The sequence below is a fragment of the Lepidochelys kempii genome, chromosome 10 (assembly GCF_965140265.1).
Source record: "Lepidochelys kempii isolate rLepKem1 chromosome 10, rLepKem1.hap2, whole genome shotgun sequence".
NCBI lineage: Eukaryota > Metazoa > Chordata > Testudines > Cheloniidae > Lepidochelys > Lepidochelys kempii.
The window spans coordinates 46,260,218-46,279,184 of record NC_133265.1 but is presented as its reverse complement, the minus strand read 5'-3'; the positions used below and the strand labels follow the sequence as shown (position 1 = coordinate 46,279,184).

General features: G+C 53.2%; 1 protein-coding gene and 1 long non-coding RNA gene across 2 annotated transcripts in view; one reads left to right on the top strand and one right to left on the bottom strand.

Annotated features, from left to right (window-relative positions):
• The window catches only part of LOC140918547 (mucosa-associated lymphoid tissue lymphoma translocation protein 1-like), a 69,104-nt gene that overhangs the window by 46,400 nt on the left and 3,737 nt on the right, over positions 1-18,967 (top strand). The window contains exons 13-14 of the mRNA XM_073363254.1: positions 348-499; positions 9,662-9,787. Of these exons, the coding sequence (XP_073219355.1) occupies positions 348-499; positions 9,662-9,787 (278 nt within the window). The remainder of the gene's footprint in view (positions 1-347; positions 500-9,661; positions 9,788-18,967) is intronic.
• Positions 4,306-18,967, bottom strand: part of LOC140918548 (uncharacterized) — a 46,374-nt gene continuing 31,712 nt past the window's right edge. Inside the window, exons 2-3 of the long non-coding RNA XR_012161224.1 lie at positions 5,636-5,840; positions 4,306-4,782 (exon numbers count right to left, since the gene is read on the bottom strand). This is a non-coding gene — a long non-coding RNA (uncharacterized lncRNA). The remainder of the gene's footprint in view (positions 4,783-5,635; positions 5,841-18,967) is intronic.

The following is an 18,967-nucleotide window of genomic DNA, read 5'->3' as shown; positions in this document are numbered from 1 at the left end:
AAGCCAATGGCTGGAAGTTGAAGCTGGAGAGATTCAAACCGGAAATACTACATACATTTTTAACAGTGAGAGTAATTAACCACTGGAACAATTTACCAAGGGTCATGGTGGATTTTCCATCACTGACAATTTTTCAGTCAAGGGAGGATGTTAGGTCTGCTCTAGGAATTATTGTGGGGCAGTTCTCTGGCTGGTGTTATGACGGTCAGCCTAGGTGATCACAGTGGTCCAGTAGAATCTATGAATCATTCCCATCTGCTGACAGGGCACAGCAATGAGACAGAGAGCGCTTGGTGTGCTGTGCATTCTGGCCTCTGCCATGACTCTTCCTCTGATTTCACTTACAGAGTTGCTGAAGGAGACACTGACTTTTCCATGTGGCATCCAAGTGGAACTACGCTTCCAGGTGGTTTTCTCTAACGTAATGCACGTGAGTGCAAAGCTGCAGGCTCCTCCTCCGCACGTCACCGACATCCGACTCTTGCTCTGCAGACCTGCGGTGAGCTCCATCATGCCTTTGGCTGGGGACCTCAGGCTAGTGTCCTGAACTTCCCTTCAGCCCCTTTTCTCAGCAGGATTGAAAAGGCAGCAGAAATAGTAATGCCAGTGGTTGGGCAGGAAGGAGGGACAGTGTGCAGGTGGGGGTTGTGTAGTGTGGGTGGTGTGTGTATAGTGTGAGTGGGGTGTGTGCAAGGTTTGGGAGGGGGTATATGTCCAGGAGAGGCTGAGGGGCTCAGTGTGTAGAGAAGGAGGGATGTACATTTGGGATGGTGGGGAGGGGAGCTGGGAATGTTTGGGTGGGTGGGTGGAAGCCTGGGGTAGTGCTGTTGGGGTAGGTGTGTTCAGGGGCCAGGCAAGGGCAGTGAATGTTGAAAGGCGCGTTGGGGATGAGCTGTAGAATGGGCATATCACTGTGTTTCTAGGGTGTTTGTCTGGCAGCTCTCTGGGGAACTGCATTTCTGACCATCATAAAGTGGGGGATCTGGAGGTCTTTGCTCTGCCCAAGGATTCTCACTCAGTGAGGAAGAGAGTCCTGCCTGGGATCCTGTAGCCAGCAGGAATCAGCCATGCTGGACCCTACATGCTCCAGCCTGGGGACAGAGCACCACAGGCTGGCTTGCTGTAGCCTGGAGACAGAGACACTGGAGGGATGTCAGATGCTGCTGGAGACAGCTCAGTGCAATGCCCTTCCCAGAGGGAAGAGCTTGTGTGGGCTGAGTGGCAGAGCATGAGCAGGGGCTGAAGTGCTGTGTGGGGAGCATTTCCCAGGAGTGTGCTCCTCTTACGGGAGGCGCTAGGCAACAGCAGGCACAACCGGCACCACCATGGGCCCATTTCACACCTACTGGGAGGGATGGCCCTCGGCTCCTGGCAGCAATCAGGACTGGTGATTCAGGGCATCCCCCTGAGGCTGTTCAGGGTTCCATCAGTCCAGGCTACAGAACAAACGTTCTAAATGCAGAGGCGATGTGCCATGCCAAGGCTTTGTTTACCTTTTATGTAAATGTGTTTCCAATGTCTCTTGATTTACCTCGGGGTCACATTCAAGCAGGGGAAATCACATTCTTCTTCAAGTGATCGCACATGTCCATTCCACAGTAGGGCTTTCTGTGCTCCCGTGCACAGTTGTCAGAGAGTTTTTACCTTTAGCAGGACTTGTTGGGACAGCTTGAGTGCCCTCTGCTGCCTCACACACATCGTGTAGGCACAAAGGGCTGAGCAACTCCAGACCCTCCTCAGTTCCTTCCTGTCACCACTGATGGTTGTTGGAGCTTCCTGGCCTTGCTTCTGCAAATCTTTCCTGTTATCTGTTTATAGCACCTGTGTATCGTATGAGTAGTTAAGTCAGTCAGTTAGTTTCTTAGTAAACAAAAAATTGTTTTTGTTGTTTGTGTGGGTTCCAGCACGCAGTGTTGGGGACTCGCCCCAGTACCAGATGTAAGCCACGCTCTCGGGGTTTCAAGCCCTGACACTCTTGTGGCAAGGCCATCCTGAATAGTGAGCCACACCCCAGCTCCCTTAAATGCAAGGGCATTTTGCAAGAGATGTAGGCCCAGTTGGAAAAAAAAAAGAGCAGCCAGATTAAAATATCTGCTCTTGGAGTAGGTGCTGCAGCCTACATTTGAGACCTCTACTCTGGGCTTTGAGCACCTCGGCATCGGTCAGTAGCACACCTCTGGTGCTACTGGTAGTGAGGGGCAGATCAGCATCTCCAGTACCGAAGAAGAGGCATCGGAAATTGGATTCAATACCAGGGTCATTGAGGGATTCAAAGAGGTTGACTCTGCTAAGGACTTGGGAAGGTGTTCTAAGAGGAAGCACTCTCCACAGCACACCTGTAACTAGGGGAGTTCATTGACTCCAGAGCCCAACGGGGCCTGTTGAGACCGGCTCCCGATGGACTTGCATCAACATCTCTTCATTCCTCGGTACTGCAGAGTGTCCTGGGGCAGTGAGAGGTGCAGACAGGGGCAAGAGGGGGCACAGCTCAGCACCCCCACCTTAAAAATTGTTCCAGAGCCACTGTACTGGGATATTTTTAAGTCCTTACATCACTATCACATCACATGGAAAGAGCTCATTGCATTTGACGTGCGTGCTGTCTGTCGCCATTTTTTTTCCCACTGTAAGTTGAGGGGTACATTTGACAAAATGTCAGCTCCTAAGAAAGCAAAGTTAAATGTCCGTTTATTTCAGCTTCCTTGGACAGACACATTTGGATTTATTCAAAAGGACCATGCTGTTTGTGCTTTCTGTTGTGAAAGTGTTGTTTGTCGCACATCAGCTATTTGACAACATTTTCCAATGAACCATGAGAAAACCTTTCTTGACGAAGCAGACAAGACTGAATTGATCAAAAAGGCAGTAGCAGGATATGAGAAGCAAAGCAGTGTGTCTAAATGCTTAAGTGTAAGTAAAAATCAAGCCCCAGAAGGAAGTTACAAGATTGCACAGTGCATTGCAAAAAACTGAAAGCCATTTACAGATGGGGAATATATAAAAGAATTTTTTCTCAGCAGTTTGGAGGTTTTGTTCAATGATTTGCCAAATAAAGATGCGTATCTAGAATAATAGAACTGGCTGTCTCTGCGAGGGCTCAGAATATGCCGGCAAACCACCTAAGCAAGTTGTTTATCAATCTCCACGGGGGTCCCTTTGCCCAGATATAGTAAGGTCCATTTTCCAGCTCTCGGGAACTCCCCAAGTGGATTTGCTTGTAACAAGGGACAACCAAAATGTCACTAGCTCTGTTCCGGAGCAGGACACAGCTGGGTTTGTTGATGGATCCTTTTCCCCCATTCCTCTTCTTTTCAAAGTTCTGTGCCAGGTCAAGCAGGACAAAGCCAATCTTATACTGATCAACCCAGCTTGGTCCCATCAGTAGGGTTGCCAACTTTCTAATCGCACAAAATGGAACACCCTAGCCCCACCCCTTCCCCAGGAACCCGCCCCCACTGACTACATTCCCCATCCCTCAGTGGCTTGTTCTCTCCCACCTTCATTCACTTTCACTGGGCTGGGACAGGGGGTTGGGGTGCAGGAGGGGGTAAGGGCTCTAACTGGGGGTCCAGGCTCTGGGGTGGGGCCAGAAATGAGGGGTTCAGGGTGTGGGAGGGGATGAGGGCTCCGGCTGGGGGTGGGGCTGGGGCTGAGGGGCTTGGGGTGCAGGAGGGAGCTCCAGGCTGGGGAATGGGGCCAAGGGATTCGGAATGTGGGAGAGGGCTACAGGCTGAGGCAGGGGAGTGGGCTCTGGGAGGGGGTATGGGCTCTGGGCTGGTGGTGCAGACTCTGGGATGGGGTCAGGCATGAGGGGTTCAGGGTTTGGGAAGGGGCTCTGGGCTGGGGCAGGGGGTTGAGGTGCAGAGGGTGTGGGGGCTCCAGCTGTGGGTGCAGGCTCTGGTGTGGGCCCAGGGATGAAGAGTTTGGGGTGCAGAAGGGGGCTCTGGGTTTGGGGGAGCTCAGGGCTGGGGAAGGGGGTGGGGATCGGGGTTGAGGTGAGGGCTTAGCTCAGGCGGCTCCCAGTCAGTGGTGCTGCATGGCTAAGGCACACTCCCTGCCAATCCTGGCACTGAGCTGTACCCCGGAAGTGGCCAGCGGGTCTGGCTTCTAGGTGGGGGTGCCAGGAGGCTCAGTGCGCTGCTCTTGCCTGCAGGCACCACCCCCCCAGCTCTCATTTGCAACTGTTCTCAGCCAATAGGAGTGTGGAGCGGGTGCTTGGCATGGGGACAGCACATGGAGCCCCACCCCTCCTCCCCCCAGGAGCCGGACTTGCTGGCAGCTTCCGGGGCGCAGCGTGGTGCCAGGACAGGAAGGGACTAGTCTGCCTTAGACCCGCAGCACCACCAACTGGACTTCTAATGGCCTGGTCGGCTGTGCTGACTGGAGCTGCCAGGGTCCCTTTTTGGCCGGGCATTCCAATTGAAAACCAGACGCCTGGCAACTCTACCCATCAACACTGTTTTTCTCAGCTTTTGGACCTATCAGTCTCCCGCTATTGCTCCCACTTCCCACAGACCTAGTTTTGCAGAATCATAGCTGTCTCCTCTACCCCAGCCTCGAAGCTCTCCACCTGTTGGCCTGGAGGCTTCATGGCTAACATCAGCAGAGGAGTCCTACTCAAGAGAGATGCAGGAGGTAGTGCTGAATAGTAGAAAGCCATCAACAAGGTTGACCCGTCCTGGCTGAATGGAAAAGATTTTCCATCTGATGGAGGCTGAAGTGGGGGGCAGGGTCTTCCCCATCCTTGCTTCTGTTCAGCATGTGAAGGACTATATTTTGTACCTGAAACATCAAGGATTAGCGATTAGCTTAATTAGGACACAGCTAGCAGCTATATTGACATTTCACCTTCCGGTGGATAACCGCTCCCTTTTTTCCAGCCCGTTGGTCATAAGGTTTTTGAGGGGGTTGGACAGGGTGTTTCTGCAGGTATGGAGTCCTATTCCACACTGACGTCTGAATTCAGTTTTATCAAAGCCGATGGATCCCCCATTTTGAGCGTCTAGCAACTTGCTCTCTGTTACACATTTCAACAAAGGTAGCATTTGCAATAGCTATTACATCAGCCAGGAGAGTAGGGCGGTTCAGGGCTTTCTACCCCCAAGGGATTATTGAGCTCTCATCAGACATGGGAGACAAACTGTGGGACTTGGTCTGCCACAATGCCAGTCAATAGTCTGTGGAGCCAAAAGATGTGTTCAAGAAAGAGGTGGGTGTTTTCCAGGGCAGCGAGAACTGCACAAGAGAGGATCAAATGGGCCACCTTGGGCAAGTAATCAACAGCAACCAACCCAATTGTATATCCCTGGGAGTGGGGTAGTTCTACTATAAAATCCAGGGACACAGTAGACCAGGGCTGAGAGAGGGTGTATATGGACTGAAGGAGAACACAAGGGTTCTTGGCCCGGGAACACCGATCACAGCAGGAGTCAGTGTATTTCCTGATATATGTGTGTATACCAGGCAACCAGAAATTTCACAAAACCAAGTTCCTGGTTTTAGTTTGGCCAAAATGGCTGGCGAGCTGGGACTCATAACGTCCTTCGAGACCCTTGCATCTAGGCTGGCAGTCCGGAACAGAAATGCGTTGTCCGCAGTATAGAATTCCATTCTGCAATCGCAACTCTGAACCAACCTGTGGTCCGCATCACCCAGGCTCTGGCAGGTCTGGGTGGCAAAGGGGTTGTGAAGCAGCAGCGATTGAATGAGTGACACCAGGTCCCTGTCCACTGATCCCAGGACAAAGGGTGATGGCATAAGGATGGTTGAATGCGGTGTTGTGCATGACCCAGCAAGTTCATCCATGCGGGACAGGGCATCTGCCCTCCTGCTTCTTGCACCTGTGTAGCAGGATAAATAGGTTTGGTTATAAATAGGGTAACTCACTTTCTGTTGCAATGAGGGAACAATGATATGTCCTGATACTGACAGTTTTCCTGTCTACTTAAGCCAAAGCTTACTTCAGCTAATGCAAGGTGTTATGGGATACTTAGCATAAGTGAACAGGATTATAGTATTGGCCAGTTTAGGCTATCTCACTGTTACAATGTTTGTGCTTAATGTATACTTATATGTATATGGTGTGGATGATACATGTTATTAATATGGTAGCCAGCATACGTTAGTCAACACAACCATGCCTGCAATCGTTTCCATCACTCCGCACTGACTCAGCCATTTGCGGCTTCAGAGTGACTCGCAGACAAATTCTGGAATCTGGTTATATAGATTCTAGCAGTGCCCACAGTATAATAATACTTAGCCCTTTTCATCAGTCGCTCTCAAAGCACATCATAATCTTTAAAGCAGTTATCCTTGCAGTGGGTTAAGGCAGTGCTGCTTTCCCCAATGTACAGAGAGACTAAGTGGCTTGCCCACGGGCACACAGGAAGTCTGTAGGAGAACAGGGGATTGAATGATGGTGTCTTTAGTCCTAGACTGGGATCCTACCCACTGGGCCATCTGTTGGGCACTTTACAAACACAAAATGAGGGACAAGCCTTCCCCACGAGAGGCGACAGACAGGCAGACAGAGGATAGGGAGAAGAGGTGCATCATGTAAGTATGGGGGTCAAGGTTGTGATTGTTTATGTCTTGGGGATAGAGTATCACCATTTTTAACAGCTGGAAGATTTATGATGTACAGCGAGGCTGTCTGCTAAGGGTGTTCATGAGATTGCAAAGCCAAACATTACAGACTGGGTAATGCATGCCACAAGGGAGGAGAATGAATGCTGCAGGCAGCAAGGGAATGGCAGGGGAGGAGCTGCCTGGAGAGACACTGAAGGAAATGCTGGTGGGGAGGGAGGAGGGCAGTGAGCCAGGAGAAGACAGGATTACAAACGGGAAGAGAAGAGAAGATGAAAAATTGTGGAAAAATTGGAAAGTGTCCAGTGGAGGGCAACAAAAATGATTAGGGGACTGGAACACATGACTTATGAGAAGAGGCTGAGGGAACTGGGATTGTTTAGTCTGTGGAAGAGAAGAATGAGGGGGGTTTTGATAGCTGCTTTCAACTACCTGAAAGGGGGTTCCAAAGAGGATGGATCTAGACTGTTCTCAGTGGTAGCTGATGACAGAACAAGGAGTAATGGTCTCAAGTTGCAGTGGGGGAGGTTTAGGTTGGATATTAGGAAAAACTTTTTCACTAGGAGGGTGGTGAAACACTGGAATGCATTACCTAGGGAAGTGGTGGAATCTCCTTCCTTAGATATTTTTAAGGTCAGGCTTGACAAAGCCCTGGCTGGGGTGATCTAGTTGGGGATTGGTCCTGCTTTGAGCAGGGGGTTGGAGTAGATGACCTCCTGAGGTCCCTTCCAACCCTGATATTCTATGATTCTATGATAACGTGTCAAAAGCAACAGCGAAGTTGAGGTGAAGGTGGCGCAGAGGTCTTGAGATTTGACCAGAAACTGATCATTAGAGACCTGGGCAAGAGCAGCTTAAGGATGGGGATTCAGTGTGAGGGAGGGAGGTGGAAGTAGTGGCTGTGAAGTTCAAATGGGCTGTGATCCAAGGAGAACACATGGGGTGGAATATTCCTTTTGTTCTGTTCCAGACCAACAGCCTGTCTTCACAGCAGAGTTAGCACCAGGTATAACTCTGCTGTTACCCCAACCAAACTCCCATGCACATAGACAAATCTCTAGCTTGAGTTTAATGGCGCTTTACACTCGCGTGAGCTAGCCCATCAGGGGTTGGGGATTGGAGCTACTAATGCAGTGCAGACGCAGCTACTCTATGCTTGTCATATAAATACTGTGTTGCTAATCCAGGCTCTCTGTGCAGCTCCAGTGCTGGGTCACAGTGTGGCTGCTCTCACTTGAGCAAAGCTAACTCAAAGAGTTAACTCGAGCTAATTCAGTAGAGAAGACGTAGCCTAGTCACCTTCCACCTGAGGCCAACACAGAACAGTGCAGCCCCGAGGAACAATTTCAGATGGTTTGAAGTAACTGACCAGGGGGTTGGACTGGGTGTGGAACTCCACCCCTTTACAATGATATGTTCTACCCTCAGCAGCAAGAATGCTGCCCTTTAATGTTTCCTCCTAACTCTTTGCCTCAACCATTGTTGCTCTTTTCCGAGCTCCCTCCCATCTGCATCTCTCTGATGCACCAAGTACTTGGAAACAGACGCATCTTCAGGTCAGGTTGGTTTGTACAAAAATACTCCAATCTCCAAGGTATTTGCATTTATCCAGTTCCTCCAAAATGAAGCCTGAATCGCGATAACAGGAGCTAGGTCACCGATTGCTTCTGTTCATGCAGCAAACCCTCCTGCTGTCACTAGCCCTTCATGTACAGACATGCCTGTTGGCAGCAGGGACTGAACTCAGGAGCTTCAGCACCAGTGCACCAAGCTTGTGCCAAGACTCCAAACCTCCCCACATGCACAGATGGGAGATCAGAGCAGATGTGAAAGTTGGTGTGACATGCCCACTGGTCTGTCTTGCTGCTAGTATCACTTCTTACAAACAGTGCTCCATTCTGAGGGCTGTACTGCATTACACCTGCCTGCAATGGCCAGATGGCATTGAACAGCTAGCCTGGGGTCAGTGCAGCGTCAGTCCTGTCCTCGTACGCTGACTGCAGGGGGATTTTGTGGGGAACAAGCCCGAACACCAGCTGTATGCCACAGCAGTTCACACTTGGCTCAGAGGAGGCTCCCGAGCCATTTGGCAGCTCTTGCAGCCAGCGAGCACTAGCCAGAACACCTAAGGATCTGGCCAAGTCTTTTAGGGTACCTCTACTTTACCCAGCCCATGTCAGTGAGCTTCCCAGCCCAGGTCGACAGACTCGGGTTAGCGGGGCTCACACTAGTTCTCTAAAAATAGCTCTTCAGACAGCGCTTTGAAGTTGTGACTTGGGCTGGAGGTCAGGCTCTGAAACCTAGGGAGTGGGGTGGGCTTCAGACCAAGCTGCAACATCAAAGCACTGTCTACACAGCTATTTTTAGCGCACCAGCGCAAGCCCTGCTAACCTGGGCTGGGAGGCTTGCTGATGGGCTGCGTAGACATTACCCATGAATTTGGAAGGGCTGTTGTAGTTGCTGGAATGCGCCACTAGAGGGCCTCATGATCCCACATAAGCAGGCCAGCGTATTACAGACTCCCTGTTAAGCGAGGGCAGGTAACATCAAGTAGGGATGTACATTTGGATGGGCTATCACCAGCAGGAGAGTGAATTTGTGTGGGGGGTGGAGGGTGAGAAAAACCTGGATTTGTGCTGGAAATGGCCCACCTGATGATCACTTTAGATAAGCTATTACCAGCAGGACAGTGGGGTGGGAGGAGGTATTGTTTCATATTCTCTGTGTATATATAAAGTCTGCTGCAGTTTCCACGGTATGCATCCGATGAAGTGAGCTGTAGCTCATGAAAGCTTATGCTCAAATAAATTGGTTAGTCTCTAAGGTGCTACAAGTACTCCTTTACATTTGTTTTTACTATATTTATGCTGGCAAAAGCCCTACAGTTCTCTGGCTGCTTTGTGCCACCAGAACAGCACAAAAGTGAATGCTCAGAAACTGTCCCTGTGTTCTTACATTTCCCTTTTGTAGCATTTGTATTAGAAAATGCAGTATTTACCTTAACCAGAGCTCTCTGGCTTCTTTGGCTTGTGCTGAGAATGCTTTTTTGTTTATTCTTGTCTGTCTGCTCCAGGAGGTGCAAGAACTGGCCATGCTGAGTGACTGCCAGTCTGACCGGATGGTGTCACTCCTTGTCTCACTGTATGAGCAAGAGGAATTGGACTGTGTGCTCCGGCTCTGTGGCCTACAGAAAATTCAGGTAAAAAAGCCATCCTCTGTGGAAACTTCACTGCTGGCTTTACTGCCCCAGAGAGCAGCTGGTGCCTCCCAGACCATCCTTGCAGGAGACATACATCATCCTCAAGCATTCCTGACCCATGTTCCTGGCTGTGAAGGGAAACACTGGCTCAGATATGGCCATGGTGCTGCGGCCTCTCCCTGGGCCTTGAACTCTCCTGTGGCAGATTAATGACGAAGCCAACACTGCTGCTATCAGGGCAAATCACTGTTGGGGCACAAAAGAGCTGTCCCCTTTGCTCAAACTTCCTTTCTAGCCCCTGAGACTAGAGAGCATGTTTTCCCCAGTCCTTTCGGTTTCAGACAGATGGCCGGGCCACAAGCAAAGACCAGGCCCATCTCCAGGGGCTTACAAAAAAATTTAATTCCATCAAGAGACACTTACCTATCCCATAGATAGACAAGGCTGCTCATTCAGAGCGGATGAGTAATAAACTGCAAGGCCAGAAGGAGGGATCATTATGGTTATCTAGTCTGACCTGCTGTCTAGCATAGGCTAGAGACCCTCAGTCAGTCAGCCCTGCGGTGCTGGGACTGGTTCTTCCCTGCTACCTGGGGGCCCAATACTTTGCAGCTTAGCCACAGCATATCCTCACAAAAGCATCCAGACTTGGGGTGAAAACTCCAGGAAATGGAGAATCCATGAAATCCGTCCATAACCTGGTGCCAATGGATAATCGCCTCATTGTTACAAAATTGCACCTTATTTCTAATTTGAATTTTTAGGACCCAACTTCCAAGTCACAGGATCTTCTTATTCCTTTATCAGCTAGATTAAAAAGCCCCCTACATCAGATGTCCCTTCTCTGCATAGGAATGTAAAGGGGCGTGTGTCCCCCTATCCTTGATCACCACAAAACCTGCTCAGTCTCAGGTTTTTAGTGTTTATTCCATATAATGTATTCAAGTGCCCCCCATTAACACCTATAAAATGCAATATAACAATTCTAATTCCCTATTATGCTATGACCGTCAGCCCCTGTTTATCCAGGCCCTGGAAGGAAAAGAGATCTCCCTTCTTTGGGCTTGGCTTCAGTCTGAGCACAAGTAGCTCTGTCCTCTCCCCTTTTCCCTGCTAACCCTGCCTTTTATCAAGCTAGTCAGCTGATGGGCCAATTAGTTCCTTATCCAGCTCCCCCCATCGACCATCACTGGGGAAACTCACTAAGGCTGCAGCGAGCAGAGTTCTGACTCATCTGTTAGACCTCAGCACTCTGTCACACACATCCCTCCTCTACCTAAGAGTGGGTTTGGGGTTTTTTTGCACCTTTCCCTCCTTGTAGGAGGTTCTTGCCTCTATACATTCCCATTTGCCCCAGGTTGGTCTTGTAGGATCCCTTTTCTGGGTCATTCCATCCTCCACCTGCAAAAATTGCTCCCATAATTCAGTCTTAACCCACAGAGCTTCACACCTACAGGTCCACTCTCCTTATCTTCTTCCTTCTTGTCTCCGGGTTGTCCCCCTTTCTCTTCCTTCTCTAAGGCCTCTGGTTCTCCCAGTCCCACGAACTGGCCCCTGGGTTCCTCCCCTCACCCTTTCTGCCATGCAGTGACCTGGGACTGTCCAACTCTTGGGCTGTTCTTCTCCCCTGAACCTAGTTCTACCTTTTCCTTTTTCTCCCTCTTTTCTGCTGGAGCAGTTCAATTTTCACCTTGGCTTGTATCATTCTGCCTAGGGTGTTCTGATTCTGTTAACTCAGGCCATTCCTCATTTGCTCCTTTTTCTAGCATGTGGGGCCATGGCCACTCGCTTTCTTTCTATAGGGGAAGGGGCTCAGTCCGTACCCTCTATAGCCAGATGGGGTAGCCTCTCCATTACTCCCACCTGCTTCCATCTGCATTTCCCCTTTACCGCTAGGGATACCTCTGCCATTGGGCATGTTCTTCTCCCCTTGAATGCATGTTAACTCTCCCTTCTCCCTTGGGAGCCTCCAGTGGGGCTTCACTAAATCCCCCCAGATCAATGAGCATCCTGAGGCAGTGTCCACAATCCCCCTTATTCCCATCTTTATAGGGATGATAGGCATTTTCCTTTTCCTTCCCCCCGGCAGTCCCAGTCCATCCACAGAACTCTGGGAACCTGCATTGCATCCTGGGGCAGTCCCGCTTAATATGTCCTGACCTTCCACATTGTAAGCATACTAGTTCCCGATTCCCTGAAAGAGTTCCTTTTGCTTCCTCACTTTTCTTCTTGGGGCTTTTCAGTTCCCGCTCCCACCCCCAGCCCCCTTGGCTCCAGACCCATAAGTCGCTGGACCACTCTTCTGGGAAAATTGGTTTCTGCAAACTCTTTGGAGAGTTAAATTGTGACCTCTAGGATGCTGGGCTGGTGCTGCCTCACCCAGATTCTGGTATTCTCTGGGAGGCTCAGGAGAAATTGGTCCAGTACTACCAGATCTGTAATTTCCCCCACAGATCCAATACCTGGCTTCAGCCAGTGGGCCGCCCAGGCTGTCAGCTTTTGTGCATATGCCCTGGGTCCTACCCCTCTAGTGGCCCAAAATTTCTGCTGGTATTTTTCAACAGACAGCTCTACCCAGTCTAAAATGGTGGGCTTCATAACATCTTAGTTCTGGGCCTGTTCCTTATTCAGGGCCAGTAAGCCACAGAGTTTTCCCAGTGAGCTAGAGTGCCACCTGGAGGGCCCAAATTTCTTTACCCCATCTGGCGCCTGTGGCTACCCTCTCAAATGTTACCAGGAATGAGTCAAGATCATCAGTTGGGCCTGCTTTGCATAAAGTCACTCCCGGTGTATGACTCCCAGTCTCTGCACTAGGACTCACTAACTTCTGTAACAACTGACTAATTCCTGGAGGCTTTTCTGCTGCTTCGCTTGCCACACCAGCAGGGATGGACGTTCAAATCGGTGGGATTGCTGGAATGCATAGTGTTTTGCAGCTCTTTCTGCTCCTCAGCCAACCACGGCAGAGTCTGCTGTGTCTGGATGCTGAGCCTTCACACCAACTCCCCCCGACAAATTTTCAGTCACCCCTGCAGGGGAATCCATATCCCAGACAAACCCACACTTGTAGTGGGGCGTAGATCCCCCCAGTCCTTGATCACTGCAGAAACTGCTCACAGTCTCTTCTTTTAGTGTCTACTCCATGTAATTTATTCAAGTCCCCTCCACCAACACCTATACAGGGCAATGCCACAATTCTAATACCTATGACCCTAGAACAATCAACCTCTGTTCATCAGGGCCCTGGGAGGAAAAGAGATCTCTCTTCCTTGGGATTACCTTCAATCTGCGCACAGCTAGCTCTGTCCTCTCCTTTTTCCCTGCTAACCCTGTCTTTTATCAAGCTAGTCAAATGATGGGCCAATTAGTCCCTTAACTCACCCTGCTTCCCTGTCTCATTAGTTAATTCCTCCCTATTTCCTCAATCGACCATCGCTGGAGAAACTAAGTGCAGGTACAGTGATCAGAGTGCTGGCCCATCTATTAGACCTCAGCACTTTGTCACAAGCTCCTTATAAACTGCGATCAAATCACCTCTTATCCCTTGCTTCAAAACCTTTCCAATTGGTCAACATCTGTTTTAAGTGTGGATACCAGAACTGGACACAATATTGCAATAATGGTCTTGCTAATGCCTTATACAGATGTACTACCATTCCCCCACTCCTCTTCAGTGATCTACTTATACATCCAAGGACTCTATATGCTCTCTCAGCCACAGCATTTCACTTTTGTTTATCAATTGTTTATCTGTCATAACTCCTAAGTCCTCTTCAGAGTCGCTGCTTTCCAGGATACAGTCGCCTATTCTGTAAGTGTGCCATACATTCTTTCTTCCTAGACAAATGATCTTATATTTGACTGTATTACATGCATGTTGTTTCATTGCATCCAGTTTACGAAGTGATCCAGATTGCTCTGTGTCAGTGATCTGTTCTTGCTTACTTACTTATCACTTCCCCAGTTTGTGTCATCTGCAGACTTACCAGCCATGATTTTATATTTTCTTCCAGATCATTGGTAAAAATATTGAATAGCAATGGGCCAAGAACAGATCCCACTAGAAACACCCTGTGACAGGTTTCGGTTGGTCCTCCGAGCCCCTAGGGGCGATGGAGAGCTATGGTCTCACTGGCAGGCCTCAGCCACACCTTCCGGGAGTTGGGGAATTAGCAGGGAAGGTGTGCCAGCCGGAGTCAGCAGCGCGCCCCTCGGGCAGGGGAGCGCCGGCACGAGTCAGCAGCGCGCCCCTCGGGCAGGGGAGCGCCGGCACGAGTCAGCAGCGCGCCCCTCGGGCAGGGGAGCGCCGGCACGAGTCAGCAGCGCGCCCCTCGGGCAGGGGAGCGCCGGCACGAGTCAGCAGCGCGCCCCTCGGGCAGGGGAGCGCCGGCACGAGTCAGCAGCGCGCCCCTCGGGCAGGGGAGCGCCGGCACGAGTCAGCAGCGCGCCCCTCGGGCAGGGGAGCGCCGGCACGAGTCAGCAGCGCGCCCCTCGGGCAGGGGAGCGCCGGCACGAGTCAGCAGCGCGCCCCTCGGGCAGGGGAGCGCCGGCACGAGTCAGCAGCGCGCCCCTCGGGCAGGGGAGCGCCGGCACGAGTCAGCAGCGCGCCCCTCGGGCAGGGGAGCGCCGGCACGAGTCAGCAGCGCGCCCCTCGGGCAGGGGAGCGCCGGCACGAGTCAGCAGCGCGCCCCTCGGGCAGGGGAGCGCCGGCACGAGTCAGCAGCGCGCCCCTCGGGCAGGGGAGCGCCGGCACGAGTCAGCAGCGCGCCCCTCGGGCAGGGGAGCGCCGGCACGAGTCAGCAGCGCGCCCCTCGGGCAGGGGAGCGCCGGCACGAGTCAGCAGCGCGCCCCTCGGGCAGGGGAGCGCCGGCACGAGTCAGCAGCGCGCCCCTCGGGCAGGTTGGCCGGGGTAGGGGAACACAGGCCCACCCAACTCCACTGCGTTGCAGCCCAGGGCCCTGACAGTGGCGGGAGGCGAAAGTCCCGCCGCTGGGTCAGCGGGGCCATCCGCACCCGCTGACCAAACACACCCAGCCCACGGTGCAGTTCGGCGCCTGGGCTACTTCCTACCCGGTCTTTCAGGCGGGTCGCTCCGGTCCCTCCATCTCATCCGGGTATTCCGCTGCGGGCAGCTCCGGTCCCTCGATCTCGTCCGAGTATTCCGCCGTGGGCCGCTCCTGCTCCCCCTCTGTATCGGACTCACGCTGGCCTGGGCTGCAGTCAGGCCCCTCCAGGTCCTCTGGGTATTCAGCAGCTGGCAGTCCTGGTTGCCACAGGCCTTCCTCCCGGTCAGGCTCCTCCTTGCCCAGGGCTTCGCCTGGGTCAGCAGCAGGATTGTGAGGGAGCAGCCAGTAACCTGTGTCTGTCTCCTTCCCTGGTGCTCTCCTCACTGGGCAGAGGGCCCCGCCCTTTGTACTTCCTGTCCCACCCTTCCCCTTCCAGGGATTGGCGGAAGCTTGGTCTGGCCCCGCCCACCCAGGCTGAGAGGGTGGCTCTTTACCCTCTGGTTCGGAGGGGAGCCACCCTGGCTCCCTACATACCCCACCCCTCAAATCCAGCTCCCAATCTTCGGAGCTGGCGTTCTCACCTTCTCCGAGGTGGGACAGGAAATCCGCATTGGCGTTGTCTCGTCCCGCCCGATGGTGAATCGTGAAGGCATAGGGCTGCACAGCGATATACCATCGCATCAGCCTGGCATTATTGTCCTTCATCTTATTAAGCCACTTCAGGGGTGCGTGGTCCATAACCAGTATAAAGGGGGCCCCGAGGAGGTAGTAGCGGAGAGCATCGACTGCCCACTTAACGGCTAGGGCCTCTTTCTCCACGACGGAGTAGTTCCGTTCTCTGGGGAACAGCTTCCGACTGAGGTAAACAATCGGGTGTTCCTCCCCATCCACCTTCTGCGAGAGGACCGCCCCAAGCCCAACGCCTGAGGCATCTGTCTGGACAATAAAGTCACGATGAAAGTCAGGGCTGAAGAGTATTGGATTGCTACACAGCCGTTCTTTGATAGTTTGAAAGGCCGTCTCGCACTCGTTGGACCAATGCACCCGGCGGGGACTGTCCTTGGTCAAGAGCTCTGTTAGCGGGGCCGTAATGCTTGCGAAGTGGGGTACAAACCGCCGATAATAACCAGCTAAGCCCAAAAATTGACGTACTTGCCTCTTCGTGGTCGGCACCGGACATTCCTGGAGTGCTTGGACCTTCCCGATGAGGGGGCGGACCTGTCCCCGGCCCAAGGTGTACCCCAGGTAAGTGGTTTCCTCCCGCCTGATTCGGCATTTTTTCGAGTTGGCCGTAAGCCCGGCTGCGCGGAGGTCCCAGAGGACTGCCACTACTTGGTTATGATGTTCCTCCCAGTTATTGCCATAGATGACCACATCATCTAGGTAGGCCACCGCGTATTTCGTGTGTGGTTGCAACACCTGGTCCATCAAACGCTGGAAGGTTGCCGGGGCCCCATGTAGGCCGAAAGGCATCCGGGTGAAATGGTATAACCCTGAAGCGGTGGCAAACGCGGTCTTCTCCTTGGACCTGGGATCCAGGGGGATCTGCCAGTACCCTTTGGTGAGATCTAAAGTGGTGATATAACAGGCCTCCCCGAGCCGGTCGAGGAGCTCATCGACGCGGGGCATCGGATAGGCGTCAAATTTTGAGATGGCCTTTACCCTCCGGAAGTCAATGCAAAACCGCTGGCTCCCATCGGGCTTCGGTACGAGGACGATGGGGCTCTGCCACTCACTCTGGGAGGGCTCAACAACACCCAACTCCAACATCGCCTGGACTTCCTCCTCTACGGCCTCCCGCATTCACCTAGGCAATGGCCGGGTTGTCTCTTGGACCACCACCCCGGGTTCTGTCTGGATCACATGGTAGGTGAGTGTAGTCCGCCTGGGTTTCGTGGTGAACGTCTTGGGGAATGCTCTCACTAAGCAGAGTGCCTGTTCTCGCTGCTCGACGGTGAGTGTCTCTGCTAGCTGGGGTTCACCATTATCTGACTCCTCGGGTGGTTGGGGCCCCAGTTCCGGTTCGGGGGGATAGGGGGCCACTAGGAGCCCTTCCCGGTCCTGCCAAGGTTTTAAGAGGTTTACATGATAAATCTGCTTTTCCTTACGGCGACCAGATTGCCGAATCTCATAGGTTACCGGCCCTACCTGGCGGAGGACCTCATACGGACCCTGCCAGCGGGCAAAAAGCTTTGATTCCTCCGAGGGGAGCAGGCGGAGTACTCGGTCCCCTGGCCCGAATGATCGAGCCTGGGCACCCCAATTGTAGTGCTGCTCCTGGGCTCTTTGGGCAGTGTTTAAGTTCTCCCTCGCGAGCTCGCCCGCCCACACCAGCCGCCCCTGCAGTTGTAAGACATATTGCAAGAGACCCTGTGTTGCGGACGGGTTGTGTTCCCAAGTCTCCCTCAAGAGGTCCAACACCCCGCGGGGTCGCCGCCTATAGAGGAGCTCAAACGGGGAGAACTTCGTGGACGCCTGTGGGACTTCTCGAATCGCCAGTAGTAAAGGAGAGAGCAGCTGGTCCCACTGGCGGAGGTCCTGGGTGGGGAAACGCCACAACATTCCCTTCAGGGTCTGGTTAAACCGCTCAACCAATCCGTCAGTCTGGGGATGGTAGACCGAGGTCTGCAATTTCTTAATCCCCAATAGGGCGCATACCTGGCGGAACAACTTAGACATGAAGTTGGTCCCTTGATCAGTGAGTATCTCCCGTGGGAGGCCCACCCTTGCGAAGATCTTCACGCGCTCCGCAGTGATAGTGCAGGCGGTGATACTTCTTAAGGGGATGGCCTCCGGGAAGCGGGTGGCGTAGTCCATCAGGACGAGGATGTATTGATGGCCCGCCTTGCTTTTTGGGAAAGGCCCAACCAGGTCCATTGCTACCCACTCAAATGGCACACCTACGACTGGTAACGGGACCAGGGGGGCCTTCTGACCCCGGCCGGGGCTGCATGTTGGCAGTCCGGGCACGACGCACAATACTCCTTCACCTCACAGTGGACGCCGGGCCAGAAGAACCTGGCCAGGACCCTGGCCGCAGTTTTTTCCTGCCCTAAATGGCCGGCCGCCGGGATGTCATGGGCCAGCTTCAGGACAGCCCGACGATGGATGCGGGGGACCATGAGTTGGGTCCGGACCTCTTGGGTCTGGGGGTTTCGGTCAAGGCGGTAGAGCCGCTCGTGGTTGAGTTCAAACCTGGGCCATTGGGTGGTGCGCTGCGCCTCCACGACCTCACCATCCACCCGGGCCAGCTGCTCATAGGCAAACCGGAGCATAGGATCCTCCCTTTGATCTCGGCTAAAGTCCACCAGGTCAGGAGGGTGACCCGCCATTTCCAGGCCATCCTGCCCGGGGGCGGGGCCTGGTTCAGCTCCAGAGTCGGAGCTTGAGTCAGGTCCTGTCTTCTTCTCAGGCGGGGCTCCCTCGAACGCCTCTTTGGTGGGTAGGGATTGGAGCACCTCGACGAAGTCTGGCCAGTCACGGCCCAGGATCACTGGATAGGCGAGGGATGCCGCCGCCACATTCATTAACTGAGTTACTCTGTGCACCGTGATGGGGACCCGCACCATGGGGTACGATTTTACGTCTCCGTGGATGCACTGAATCCGTACTTCCCTGACGGTCCGCTTGGTGTCCAAGAAGAGCGCCTGGCGGACAAGGGTCTGCCCATAGTCCAAATCGATTAGACCCACCACGGGGACCCCGGCGACTTCCATGGGAGCTGTCAGTTTGGCCACGGAGGGCAGATGGGCCCGTCACTCCCTGGCGCACACCAGGCCAAAGTTGCAATCCATTGCAGGACAGCCCTGTTGCAGATGCCCATACTCACCACATCGGAAACAAGGTCCTACCTCTGGGCGCGCCGGCCACATGGGGGCACCAGTGGGGCCGCAGAGTGGGCTGGGGCCTGGTGGTCAGGTTAAGCATCCAGGGCCGGAGACTGGTGTTGACTCGGGCTGTCGGGAAAACTCAGCCCTGCCGCCTTCTGGTCGTCCGGTATGGTGGGGTGCGTTGGTTTGGGAGGTGCGCTCCCTCCGTTCAAGTTTCTGTGCATTGAGTTCAGGGTTTTCTGGGGCAGGCAGCCGGTCCTATCGGGGACTCAGCCTCGAGAAAGTCCTCCATAAGCGCAACGGCCGTGCTCAGACTTTGTGGCCGGTGCCGTAACACCCAAGCC